Source organism: Protopterus annectens, chromosome 2.part0 (assembly GCF_019279795.1).
Source record: "Protopterus annectens isolate FY-2018-M chromosome 2.part0, PAN1.0, whole genome shotgun sequence".
Lineage (NCBI taxonomy): Eukaryota > Metazoa > Chordata > Ceratodontiformes > Protopteridae > Protopterus > Protopterus annectens.
This window is the reverse complement of record NC_056728.1, coordinates 972,144,823-972,159,690: the sequence shown is the minus strand read 5'-3', so window position 1 is coordinate 972,159,690 and position 14,868 is coordinate 972,144,823. Positions and strand designations below refer to the sequence as shown.

At 37.6% G+C, this 14,868-nt stretch overlaps 1 protein-coding gene across 1 annotated transcript in view; it reads left to right on the top strand.

The window, feature by feature from the left end:
* Nucleotides 1-14,868, top strand: part of LOC122792799 (extracellular matrix organizing protein FRAS1-like) — a 4,352,848-nt gene that overhangs the window by 632,991 nt on the left and 3,704,989 nt on the right. Inside the window, exon 13 of the mRNA XM_044060368.1 lies at nucleotides 847-990. Coding sequence (XP_043916303.1) covers nucleotides 847-990 — 144 coding nt within the window. The remainder of the gene's footprint in view (nucleotides 1-846; nucleotides 991-14,868) is intronic.

Genomic DNA, 14,868 nt, shown 5'->3' with positions numbered 1-14,868 from the left:
CACCCTTCCTACCACTCCCTCTGGTTTGTCTGTTCCACTGGGTTATAGGAATACTGGGCTAGGGTTGGTAGCCCCTTTTAAATCCTTCCCTGCCCTCTTTCTTTGTCTGGCATCGTGGGTCTGTTCAGGTCTAGGGATGGCCGTTACGTCTGTCTCTGGTTCCTGGGCAGGTTGGGACCTACTTTAACTTTGCTATCACCAACTATAGTGTCACCATTGGCCCCACTATCACTTGTAAGAGCTTCTTTGTCTCCTTTCTGTGCGGAACAGCTGTAAGATACTTAGGTGGGCACTGACTTTATGATGAGGCTTCTTAACATCCTAGGGAGCAGATGTCCACTGTGTGTAGATGAATGTCTGAGTTCTGGAAGTTGGACTGGACAAACTGAGATGCCTGTAGCCAAATCCCAGCTGTTAAGGTTACTGTAGCAGTGAACTACTTTTATGGTAAGTTCCTATACAGTTGCACTTTGTTTTAACATCCATTTGGAAAATAAGACTGCTGTCTGTATTAATAAATGGATTTAAATAAAAAGATCTCCCAAAAAACAACCAATAAAAAGATACTACTGTCTTCTGGAGAGGTGAAGTATAAGCTATTGCTCTGCAGCCATTTTTCATCAGTGGAAGTTTTGAAACCACTAGGTTTACAAACTTACTACAACTTTATAGTATTGATTTCTTCAAAGCAGCTGTAGTACAGCTTTTAAGTGCCACATGTACAGTACACCTTGATTGTGTTGTGCATGCAGAATATCTGTTTTTCCTACCAGCTGTTACTGTGGATATTAAGTGACATATGCATTGTTTATTTAAGTACATTAATGTGTATTAACCTTTTTACAGCTTGCCATGCGATTTGCTTGTCTTGTACTGGCCCCACTGAGAGAGACTGCCAGCTTTGCAAGGACCCATCTCATGTGAAGAAGTCAGGCCTGTGTGTTGTAGATTGTGGACGGGGATTTTATGTGAACAATGGTAGCTGCTATGGTAAGGACATTACTAACTTTGGTGTGCTTTTTACTATTATAAATAAGCCTGTTTTTTGGGGGGAATGGATTTGCCTCTAGACAGGTTTAGTAGGCTGTTAACCCACTACAACAGTGGTTTGATATGATCACTCCAAACAGTTTGCTGTGTTGCATTCCTTTGCTAGCATTTACAGTTTAATCTCTACTTCACTGATGTCTTGTTAGCATCCATGAAGGTATAGCTGTTACCTTGTTTTATTTTAAAGGAAAAAAAATATAGTGTAACTTATTGCAGTATTAGATGACCATGAGATAGCAGTTGTACTATCATTTAGTATTATTTTAAAAATATTATATAGTTGTGATAAGAAAGCAGTCAGCAGCAGAACATTGGGTAATAGCTACTTCATATTGTTTTATTTAAAAAAAAAACATGATATAATGTTCATTACCTAGGGAAACCCCTCTGCCTTAACCCTCAGGCTTGGGTTCTGGTACTTTGTATAATAAGTGCATCACCTTATTATTCTGCATCTTGTCACTTTAGATCACTTTCTTCATTTTGGAAATTCATAAAGAAAACTGCATAAAGCATAACAGATAATGAAATATGGTTTTACGGCTTAACTGGTATCCTTGAGCATATAATAAGGTATAATATAATATAATATAATATAATATAATATATATAGATGTGCACACATAGTTGAGCAAATAGCAGTTTAGTGTCATGCTTTCTATAGAAGGCTTATGGAGCATAGGGGAAGTTGGAGCTTCTCACACACCTTTCTTGATGTAATTGACCAACCATATATTTTTACATTGTTTTACATTTTTATGAGAGACCAACTAATGTTTTTTTTTGTACTTTTAACACCCAGTGGCAAAACAGATGTGTAGCTTTGCTAGCAAATTAGATATACTCACTTAGCAAAACAGTTTTTATAAGCTGCTGAACTGGAACAGAGGAAAAACATGTCAAAATATTGTCAGAGGGGAAAGAACTGTGGTTCAAAAGTAATGTCAGTCTTGCCTACTCAGTTTCCTGTACTGGTGGGGTGGAAATAAGGATTGCTGACTTTTAAGTTAATTTTAATATCAGCCTGTGAAAGTTTAACACTTCATCCAGACTGATATGTCATGACCTGTGCAAGTCCTAAGACCGAAGTAATAATCCATTCTTGCCCACTTTGAGAATTAAGCCCTTTTCAAACTTGTGTACACCTTCATAAATGAGAAATGGACAGCTATTATGAAATCAGCTGAAGATAAATAGTAATATTTTGATAAACACTTATTAAATTCACAGATCATTCAGATAATAACACGAGCACACACACAGTTATAAAAAATATTCACATTTTGCATGTGTTTCATGCATTATGCTTGTTTTCATTTTTGACAATTGTTGTTCATTCCAACATTATGTAAATTAATCAAATCCTGCCGTCACATAAAATTTACCCCTCTGCCTGAACATTATTCTGCATTTATTGTTTTCATAAATTATAGTTTAATGTAATGTGTTCCTTTTATTTTCAAATATCCCACTTTCAATTCTTTTACCCCTAATATTCAATACTTCAATTGCTGTTCATTTAGATTTGGATTTCCATTTTCTAGTAATTGCTTTTTGGCAGCCAAATAGCATTAAACTTAGCAAGGTCTTACCATATCTAGGCAGTTCATATTCTACATACCAGCTCAAAAGAAGTATTTCCTTTAGTCAGTCATTTGCGACGATATTTCTAACAAAGGTCTCTGTAATGAGCTTTTAAAAGCTCCTGACTCATTATACTCCTCAGAAAACATATTCCCAGTTACCTGTCTCTTTTCCATCACAAGTCGCCATGAGGAAAAATATGCTTAAGTCTGCTTAGGGTATAAAAAGACATATGCAAACACTTCCAGGCAAAAAATACAAACCTTCTGGACATGCTTGCTCACTTGGGAGCCATTTAGATGTCTTCCCACTGTTGCTTTGTTTATTGCCTCTCCATTTTCTCTTCCTAATCTTTTCTAACCTTTACTGATTGATTATTCTAGTTTTCATGTAGAATTTTATTTGCCATACTAATTATCACATTTTATTAGCAGCTTCTCTTCTAGACAGAATCAAAAACTCTACTAGAGATGTTCTTTCATAGACCATTCTCCTATCCATTTCTGTTTGCTTGTACTCTATCATCCCTGTCTGTTACTCCCGCACACTGTGGTAATTTACTGTTAGTACCCTGATTCTTTTACTGTTTTTTCTCTAGTCAATTCCATCCCCTCTTGCCTATGTTATATGCTTTTACTTGAAGCCATCAGTTTTGAAAAATATCATTTCTCCATACCTGTTTTGGCTTAGTTATTGGAATACTTTCTACTATTTTATAGATGTAGTGTTTTATATGAGAATTGTTACTCTCCCAAAATCCCAGTGTCTCTGTACTACTTGGAACCCCCCAACACCCAATTCATTAATATACCTTTGCAACTTGATTTGAATCACTTTGCTAGTGTTATGTGTATAAGCTATAAATCCTTATCTCTTGCTTATCACTTAAGATCAGGCACTACTAAACCACCTTTTTCTATGGAGAGAAACAAATTATCCCACTTAACTCTTGCTGTCTTATCTTCCCAAACAAATTCCTTCAACTCTTTAGTAGTTATGGCCCACATGTTCTCATCTGGTCAATAAAAACTTGCCTAACTATGTATATAAAACTAAGAGGATTAGAAACATTTCCACTGTTTGTATCTTACTATCCATATCCATGTTCACGAGCCTTCAGCTTCTCAATTTATGTATTATCTTTTGTTTAGTCTCTTCCCACAAATCCTTAGCTACCATATTTATTTATTTATTTGCAGTTTGTTTGCCAGGATGGTCCATTGAGCCGAGAAGAGCCCATTTTCAATGGAGTCCTGGGTAGAAGGGTTCCATAAAGACAACATAACATAGTAAAAGCATAATAAAAACAAGTTATAGTAATATATAAAAAAGAAGTACAGGTAAAGAATATGGTATTTGAAGGTACAATTTAGTAAAATGCTTAAACAAAGGTTATAAAGACCATAAGTGAATATTTACAGATATGCTATTTCCTACCATTGCATAAAACAGAAGTTAAAAAACATAAGTCGATATTTACAAATATATTTGTCAGTTTTGTGGAAATATAATAATAGGGCAAGGGATACATATGTTATAGGAGCTAAGGGAGAGATAAGAAGGAATGGGAAAAGTTTGGAGAAGAAGAGAGTAAAGAAGGAGGTGGGGAGGGGTATGAAGTTGGGTGGAAAAGAAGAGAGGGAGGGAGGGTAAGAAATGAGGTGGTGATAGAATAATTTTTAATCCATACTCCTCCTAAGTACTGCTTATGTCTTCCTAGATATTGATATTGCTGATCCAGTTGATGTGTGGGTACACAGATTACAGCTATAGTCTTTATTTTATCTTCATGTGCTTTATATCTTAGACCTTTCAGTGCAGTGGAATATTTAGAGGCAGTGTAGTGTCTTTTTCTGGATTTCTCAAGTACATAATAATATCATCAGCAAATAAAGCTTCATTTTCTTGATTACTGCACTACTAATCTTACATTTGAGTCCCTTATATGTTTATCATTATAGCCTTAGCTGTATGGGTTATATCCTGCACAGGATACAACTGCCCAGCTTCCACAGCTTCGAGTACACATAAGTTAAGATGATTAAAAGAGTGGATTAGGAGGCAAGGCCTTCAGAGTTTTCCTGCTGATGAAGAATGTTCGTGCAGCTTTCGAGAACTGACTGTCACCTAAAAGCCTTTTACATTTTCCTTTTTATGACCAAAACTATACTTTTTTCTTTGAAAAAAATAAATTTTAATCTAGGAAAAAGTGTTTTATTGACTGTCATGTGACTTGTATTAAACTTTAAACAAGAACATCACTTTTTACTTTCTATGCATTTGACCTTTTTTTTTTTCTTTTGTGGAAAAGTCACTTTTTTAAGACTTAATTGTTTTATGGACTACTGCTATAAGGATTCTCGTAGAATTGGACATCTTTTTGATGTAACCATTACCAGTTCCTTGGTTCTTTTTTCTTCTACCCATAAAAAGCAAAAAAACTACTAAGCAGCCTTTGTCATGACAGCAGGCTGCTAAAGTACCTCAGACACAGATAGAGGACTCTGTTGTGGCCATTTCTAGTTCCTCAGACCATTCATCTCTTTGACTCCCTCAGGTGTAGTCTATGCATCCACTGTGGACAAAGGGTTTGACACATCCTATGTTACTGTCAGAGTGCCTTTGGGTGGACAAGGGAAAAAAAATTATTGTCAGTCCTTAGAGAAGTGTTGGGGAATCCTCTACTTCATAGCCAGATTGTTACGCCTATCCATAAGAGTTGTTTTTCTGTCATAAGTGGATCTGTTGCTTGAAAAATTCCAGTAAAAAGAAGCAAAGCCTTGAAGATCTGTATTCTCCTGTCTCAGCCAATTTGGACAGGGCTTATCTGTTAGGCTTAGCTTGGGTTTACTTCAGGCTTTTGACCCCTCCAGTGTGGCTATTTCTGGTAAAAGAAAAAGGGATTCTTTATTTTCCAAAGATGTTCAAGGTCTTGAACCAGAAAATGATTGTGACTGGATTCTATTTTGTCTCAGGTCTCTGATTCAGATTCTGAGGAGAGTGTGGTTTCTGCCATTCTCTTTAAATTATTCTCATTCTCTGAAACTCTTTCCAGAAATAATCAGTTGTTTCAGAGATAACATAATGATATTCAACTGTCCCTAAATAAGTATTATGATTTTTCCAGAAACAACTCCTGTTCTTTCAGCATTGGACAATGTTTTTCTCAAAGCCTATAACTTGTCTGACAATCAGCCTGCTGCCCCAAGAAAGCAGACAGGCTATATAAAATTCCTCAATCTTCATAACTTTCTGTACACTTGTCCCAGATCAGACCCAACAGCCTTTGGTACTTTTAACCCATCTGTTGATAAACATCTCATTAATACCAATCCCATCCCTTATGACTAGGATGGGGAAAGCTTTGGATAGATTTGAGAAAAAGTATATTCTTCTGTAACACTTATTTTTAGAATTCTGAACTAACAAGCTAATGTTTATAGTTTGTGAGCCTGTTTTGAGAAGATGAGGAATATTATGGCATTTGTTTCTTCTGAGGAACAAAACTGAGTAACCTAATTGCATCTGTGTCTTAAGTCACTACCCATTGTTTGAAATGTGCTTAAGATTCTGCTGATGCCTCTTCCAGGGGTGATACCACTGGAACTGTAATGAGGTGGTTTGCTTGGTTGTGTTTTTAAAACCTTCAAGGTAAAACAAAGCAGCCCCTGCATGTACGGCAACTGCACAGCCCCAAAATACTGAAATCCAAGTAATAAAAAAGAGGAGCAAGCAAACTATGGCAATTCAGTATTTAATCATATTAAGTCATGTAAAAACATAAAGTAGAAGCAAATAACAGACCGGTTTCGGCTATAAAAGACACATAGCCTTCATCAGTGTAATACAAATCAATGATTTCATTGCTCCATTTTATAGTTAACATTTTATCAAAGTTGAAGCTCATTGGTCATTGAAAAATACTCATTGAGACCAGGTGGAAATAAACCACCCAAACTGATGATCCATTTCTTTTCCTTAGTATTTAGTATTGTGTGCCTTCTGGCTTTATTGGGCCTGTTGCCCATGACTCTATCAATAACCATGACTCTGAAGTATGCATTCCTGTGTGTCACTGAGTGTTTGTAGAAAGCATTACTAGTCTTTTTGGTTCTGATGTCACTGTATTGTTCTGATATTCATAAACTATAAACATTTACTAGTAAGAATACTGGAAATGTATATGACATCAGGTTCTTTGCCAATTGCGGTACCGATTGGGTCATCTGTCTCGCAACATGCACCTGCTCAGCATTTTATGTAGGTCAAACCTCTAAGGTTACGAATATTTATTTTTTATTTTATAAAAATAAAAAATAAATATTCGTAACCTTAGAGGTCTAGAGGTTTGACCTACATAAAACACTGAGCAGGTGCATGTTGCGAGATAGATGACCCAATCGGTACCACAACTGGCAAAGAACCTGATGTCATATACATTTCCAGTATTCTTACTAGTAAACTGTTTGGCTTTAGTAACCCTCTCATAATAGGTGCAGTGTCCACAAGAGACACAGTCCACGAGTAGATTTCCAGTCAAAGTTCTTTGTGTAGGGTCTTGTTTGGTCTTGGATCTGTGTTTGAAGTGGCTGAAGTGTGATCCTAAATTTCTGCCTCTTCGAAAAGAAAAAAGGCATCTGTCCTGTAGAAATCCCGAAAGCTTGCTATCTGCTAAGAGGATGTTCCAGTGCCTTTGGTCACTGTTTAGTAACACATTGGTATTCCTCCCATACGTGGTTACCAAATAAATCACTGATTCATTCTCTGTTTTTTTTTCCTTGTACCTCAAAAGATCTCTCCTATCTAATGTAGATACCCATTTTCTGGAATTGTTACCCATTTTGTAACCCCTGTCTTTGAATCTGGCCATTAAGTACTCCTTAAAATGTTCATAGGTGGCTGGATGTGAACATATGAGCTTCATCTGTAGAAACTGAGATTTTGGGATGTTCCTGGAGATGTGTGGTGGGAGAAAACTGGAGGCATGGAGAAGGGAATTATATTGTGGGTATGTCCGATAGACCTCTGTTTCTAGGGTGTTTTCAACATTCCTGGTAACCAGAACATCCAGAAAAGTGATTTTTTTTTAATGTTATAATTAGCTGTAAACTGTATACCCCATTTGTTGTCATTGAGGTACCCCACAAACTCCATTAAATATTCCTCATCAGATCTCCATACTAGCCAGTAGTCATCAAGATAATGTCTCCATATGTCAGTTTCATCTAAATAAATGTGTGTTTTGTCGTAAATCAGATGTTCCTCTAAATGGGTCATAAAAAAGGTCAGCATAAATGGGGGCAAAGGGTGCCCCCATAGCTGTGCCTTGTACCTGCCAGTAGCATTTATTTTGGTAGTAGAATATGTTTTTGGTCAAAACATGTTCTGTGAGGCAGATCAGGAAAGTGCTGAAACCTGGTGGATAGAGTTCCGACTTATAAAGCCAATATTTGAGTGCTTCTAACCCAGCCCATTGAGGAATATTGGTGTACAATGCAGAAACATCTAGAGTGCATAACAACCAACCCGGTTCCATCGGGTTCTTTGCCAGTTGTGGTACCGATTGGGTCATCTATCTCGCAACATGCACCTGCTCAGCGTTTTATGTAGGTTGAACCTCTAGACCTGTAAGGTTACGGATATCAGAACACTACAGTGACATCAGAACCAAAAAGACTAGTAATGTTCTCTACATACACTCAGTGACACACACGAATGCATATTTCAGATTCATGGTTATTGATAGAGTCATGGGCAACAGGACTAATAAAGCCGGATGGCACACAATACTAAGGAAAAGAAATGGATCATCAAGTTGGGTGGTTTATTTCCACATAGTCTCAATGAGTATTTTTCAACGACCAGTGAGCTTCAACTTTGATAACATAACTATAAAATGGAGCAATGAATCATTGATTTTGTATTACACTGATGAAGGCTATGTGTCTTTTATAGCAGAAACTAATCTGTTATTTGCTTCTACTTCATGTTTTTACATGACTTAATGCGATTAAATATTGAATTGCCATAGTTTGCTGGCTCCTCATTTTTATCATTTTTAAAACTTCAAAAAGTTGTGAAAGCTGAAATTTTGAGCTAGAGAGTTTTTTTTTTTTGGCCATCTGCCTCAAAGGTCCTTAAATGTGTGATGAGATAGGTAAGCTGATTCAAGGAATCTTTCAGATTTTTCACCCTTCCTTCTCTAAGTTTGCCAAGGGGTTTAATGATATCCCTGAAACATTTTTCAGAATGTAGAGTAAACAAACACAGCAGGCTGCTGGTTACCAAATATTTAAAAAGCAATGGCTGGGAGAAATCGAAAAAAGAAACCATTCCAGAACAGAGGACAATCTAATAAATCTGAATGACTGCCTACAAGACTCCTGTCTCCCATCCCTTCTTGGCATACTCTTAAATCTTCCAGAAAGTCTGAAACTTCATTTCTGTCTCTGTGGTAACAGATATTTTCAGACAGCTAGAAATATATATTCAAAATAAAACTGTCCTATATAAGTGGAAACACTATATTTCTGTCATAATGGCTGTGCTGTCTATAGTATCTTGGAATGTAAATGGCCTTACGTGTATAGAGAAAAAGAAAAGAGTATTGAATTATACCAAGAAATGCAGAGTACCAATAGCAACACTGCAGGAAATGCATTTGGAAAGAAATGAACATTTGAGTTTGGCAAGGAATTGATTTTCAGGATGGATATTTAGCAAGATATCAGGGGTTAAGGAAAGGGGGTATTACTACTGATTAGAGGGGCTGCAGTAGTGATAAACAGGGGAAAAAAGACAATAATGGTAGATATGAGGTGGTAGGGGACTGTTGGCAATGGAGGAGGATTATGCTGACATTTATTTATATTTCACCAAAAACTGCTATTACTGTTATTTAGGAGAGTTAGTATCAGCATCTTGGAAGAAAGCTGTGGCGGCTGTATTGCCCAAAAAGGATATAGACCCATTTCAATTTTAAACCATGATTATAAAGTGTTTATATCTATACTAACTAAAATAATGGCAAAGGTATTGACAAGGTTGATAAATATAGATCTGTCTGGTTTTGTGGAGGGGGAAATCAAACATTTGACAACATCAACAGAACAGTGATGATCCAGAGGGATGCATAATGTAATACAACTCGGCTGTTGCTGGTGGGTATTGACATAGAGAATAGGTAATGGAATAAGCCTAATTAGAAGGATATTTGAAGGATCAGAGGAAATAATTCAGGTGAGATGGTTTCTGTCTAATAAGCTTTGTATCAATAGTGGAACCAAGTATGGGTGTCCTTTTTCACCCTTTATTTGATTTTTATTGAGACATTGGCAATGCAAATAGTAGACCCAGAAGTTTTAGGATGTAATTAGTTTGGCAACTAAGAAAATTTGGCTTTATTTGCGTAGCATATTATTTTGCACTTGATAAGTCCAGAAAAGGACACCTCAGTGTAATGGAACATTTTGACAGTTTTCGATGTTTTCAGGATATAAAGTTAATGAAGATAAAACAAAAGCTATAATTATAAATTATGTACCCACTCATTTGATTTGGGAACATAAGATGAAGTATTTAGGAGTATGGATTAAAAAGGCTTTTGTTATGGAAGCTAAGGATATGTAGGAAGAGAGAAAGCAAAGGTAATGCAAACACTGAGAAACTGGAAGCTGCTGTTTGTGGATATGGGTAGTATGTCACAAGCGGTGAATATTTTTAGTTTTATATATAGGTCAGGCATAGGTTCATAGGTAGGTACTAAGCTATCGGCCCAAGGGCCTACGGAAACCTAGCCAGCAAGGTACCATAGCTTACGCCACCCAAGAAATTTATTTTCCTGTGCCACTGTCCAGCAGAGACACAGAAGTGATCCCCGGGGTGTAGATTTTTCTTGAAGAGTGCTAATGAAGAACTTTGCTTGACATAGATGGGTAGCTTGTTCCAGAGTATAGGAGGTCTCTGGGACAGGAATCTATCCCTCTAGTGTGTCCTGTTTATTGTGGTGACAAGGTTTAGGTCCCTAGAGCGTGTAGCTTGGAGGGATTGCGATTTCTTTAGGTGTAGCATGTCCAACAGCTCTGGGTTTGACATAGCTTTGTATGTTAGGCAGAGATCACCTCGGAGTAGGCGATATGCTATGGAGTAAAGCTGGAGTTTTTTGAGGCGGTCAGTATAGGGCATTTGTTTGAGGCCAGTAATCATCTTTGTGAGGTACTTCTGTGGCCTTTCCAGCTGCTGCAGATGTCTTGAGGTACATTCCAAAAGGGGCATTGTACTCTATAATGGGTCTAATGAGTGACGAGTAGAGGGGAACAATGACCTCTTTTTTCCTGGATGAGAACCCTTTTATGATGAGGTGTGCCACATAGAGGGACATCCTGACTACTGTGGTTATGTGACTATCAAAGGAGAGACTACTGTCCACCTGGGTCCCAAGGTCTCTTATCACGCATTTGGTGTTAAGTAGATTGCTGCCTATGTGGTAGTTCATGGGTACAGAGTTTTTACCAAAGGGGATGACACTGCACTTTTTGGCATTGAGCTTGAGGCCATGGCTCTGACACCAGGCATCTGTCTCAGTGAGGCCCGTCTGTAGGATGTCCATATCATTTGGGGACTTGACTATGGCTCCTAGTTTGCTGTCATCTGCGAACTTCATCAGCCAGAGGCCTTCTGTGTTAGCCTGTACTTCAGAGAAGTAGATACCAAACAGGAGAGGTCCCAGGACAGAACCATGTGGCACTCCACTTATCATTGCCTTGAGGTCAGATTTGGAGTCTGCAATTTTTACAGTGTGGGTTCTGTCAGTGAGCCAGTTGGCAACCCATCTTGTGACGTAGGGATTTATACCTACTTTAGTGAGTTTAGCTATAATTCCAGAATTGGGGATGGTGTTGAAAGCCTTGGCGAGGTCAAGATAGGCTGTGTGAACCACCTTACCCTCATCCACAGCTTTGGTGACTGCCTCAAAGAAGTCGATCAGGTTCAGGAGGCATAATCTGCCGTTCACAAACCCGAACTGGGTGGGATGCAGAGTTTGGAGGTTACCAATGTCTTTGTTTATGAGTTCCAGGATGATATGTTCCATGGCCTTGCAGACCAGGCTCGTCAGGCTAATAGGTCGATAGTTCCCGGGATCAGTATATCAGCATATCCTTTATTTTAAAAATATTTATTTATTTACATTTGTTTACCGGAAAAGTTTGACTGGGCCAGAAGCCCGTTTTCAGCCGAGGCCATGGGAGAAAAGCTCCACAGAAATATAAATAAAATACAGTAATTAGATAGTACAATAGTATACATATAGTAAGATGCAGAATACATATCATTCAGTTAGTCTGTACAAAGAAGTCTTCAATACTGTTTTCTTATAGATGCAAGTTCAAAAAAGAAAATCACCCAAACATTTCAATAATAATAAAATTAGCACTGCTTACATATTAAATAATAGTTATGAACAAATGAGATTTCCATTTTATATGTCTGTATATATATATATATATATATATATATATATATATATATATATATATATATACATATATATGGATTCACTTCAGAAGCCCGAAACCCAGAAATCTCGAATTTCAGTATCTCGAGGCCAGGAAGTGGAATCCACAAAACAACGAAAACTAAAAACCGCGAAATTCAAAACCTCGAATACCGGAAGTTTTGAATTTCGTGGTTTTACTACACACACACAAACACACACACCATCTACCACACAAACACACACAATCACTCTACTGCTTAAATATTTTCACTCCGAGGTCGCACTACATACAAACACACACAAAACACCACCACACAAGCTTACTTTCTCTTCGCACACATACACATCACAGCAACAAAACACACTGACACACACCACAGCCCCTACCCAAACCTCTTAACACACACACACACACACACACACACACACACACACACACACACACACACTTACCCGAATACATAACCATAGCGGAACTTTAGAAGCGCAAAATTCAAAACCTCCGGTATTCGAGGTTTTGAATTTCGCGCTTCTAAACTTTCGCTATTATGTGGACTCGGCTTCTTGGGCTTGAAATACTGAAATTCAAGATTTCGGTATTTAGAGCTTCTGAACGGAACCCATATATATATATATATATATATATATATATATATATATATATATATATATATACATACATACATATACATACTTAATGAGCAGCAGTAACACCAAGGACAGGGAGAAAATGAGGTAAGGAGTAAACATTAGGGTGAGAGAGTAATAGTTATCTTATTAGTCAGGTTTGGAGCAGGAGCAATGCCAGTTTTTGGATAGATATTCAAATAGTTTGAAATTGGTAGATTCAGGTGTGTTTTAAAGGGTGTGGGGTAGAAAGTTCCATAATTTGGCTATTTGATTTAAGAGTAGGGCTTCACCATGAGTGTTGTTAGCTTGCTTTACTGTTAGCAAGTTTCTGTCTGCAGATCTTAGACTTTGTGGGCATGAGTAGGGAACAAGTTCCTTGAGGGATGGGCAGTTGTCAGGATGATATATGATACTGTGTGTGAATCTAAGTAGAAATTTACCTTTACTACAGCACACAGTGCATTTGCATTTAGCAGATGGGTTGAGTGAGAACAGCAACTTTACATTCTTGGATAATATTTATAGTGAAATGCACAAAATTTAAAATGCTGAACTAACTCCTTTGTTTGGCAAGCCAGACTGACCACTTGCCCTTAGCTTTTCCCAGCAAATGTTTCTCCTTTGTTGTGAGCTCCAGGTTTGCTAGACCAGACATTTTTTTAACAGTCATGTTTATGTAGTAATTTTCTACTCTTCCGCTTCTTAGTAATACACTTTTTAGCCACTGTCATCATTAAGTTTTACAATCTAAAGTGAGGGTAGCCAGATTGAAGGTATCAGTGTCTCCCATGAAGTATAAACTTCTCAGTAACTTTATAGGAGATGGCCAAAGGCTATTTAATAGTTCCTGCAAAGTATTTTTAAAGCTAGTTAATTGGATGCATATCTTCTGGGAATATTTTCAATCTCCTAGACTCTCTAGGGGACATCTCCAGCAATATTGTGAGACATTTGGGAATATCCTAGTCTGTTAGGGGTATAAAAGTATTTGAATTGACACTTCCAGCCAAAAAATCTGTATCATCTAAACCTAGAAGCATGTCTGGGTGTAATGATTTACCCCATTTTGGGGGCTCTGTTTGCATGGTCAGCAGCCTCTCCCATTGAAGTCTAAACCTATTTACAAGGTTACTTTTCGGCATTATCATAATACTATAAAGTCTACCTATTGTTCCTTTGGATGACTCTGCCATATCTCTGATAAATATTCTGCCCACGTTGGTCTGTTCAGGGTGGAAATCTTCGCTATTTTGAGTTGACACATGCTAGTAGGTAGCCTTTCATACTGTATTGTAATGTTTTGCTTCAGTGAGAACTCTCTTTTAAAGGTTTTGTGCGTTATTTCTCCATTCTCAATCAACTGTTCCCAGTATTGCAGATTCTTGCATTTCCCCTTGGAAACTGGAGATCGACTTTGCCCAGGGACCCCAGTGTTGGCTATCTTTATGGGTGTTATTTCATTCATCCAGTCTACTGTTTTAGTTCTCTTAAAGCCTTCCCTGACATCTTCAATCAGACAGATAAACATTTGGGGGAAGTTTCATCCCTGGGTTCCTGCCCTTGATGCACATTTATTGTATATTGCTAATAGGGTGGGTAAATGGGAATATCACATTTCCCCATTGCACCTGCTTCTGCAGATTCATCAGTTCTCCAAACAATTTTACTCGAGCTACATATGCATATGTCTCTGTCAGGTAAGCCCAGTCCTCCCTATCCTGATGGGATAGTAAGATTATCCCATTCCTAGGTCGCTCACCTGCCAAAACAAAGTCCGTCAACAACACCTTAAGGGATTTCCAGTAGGTATGTGGTGGGGAAATAAGGATGGCCTGCAACTGAGTATAGAATATGTGGTAAAATACCATGTTATGGCCATAATCCTCTGCAGCATAACAATGGAGATGCCTCCAAATAGTAGCACACTTTTTTTTAATTTTTATTGTATGCCTTATTATGTGTGGCTGTCACAAACTCGTATTGTGGCCCTAGCTGAACCCCCAAGAACTCCACTGCTCCTGTTTAGCAAAGCAGGGGAAATGTTTGTCTAGTTCTGTTGAAAGGAAATAATGAATTTTTACTACTTTTGTTTTCTCGTTGTTAGTTTT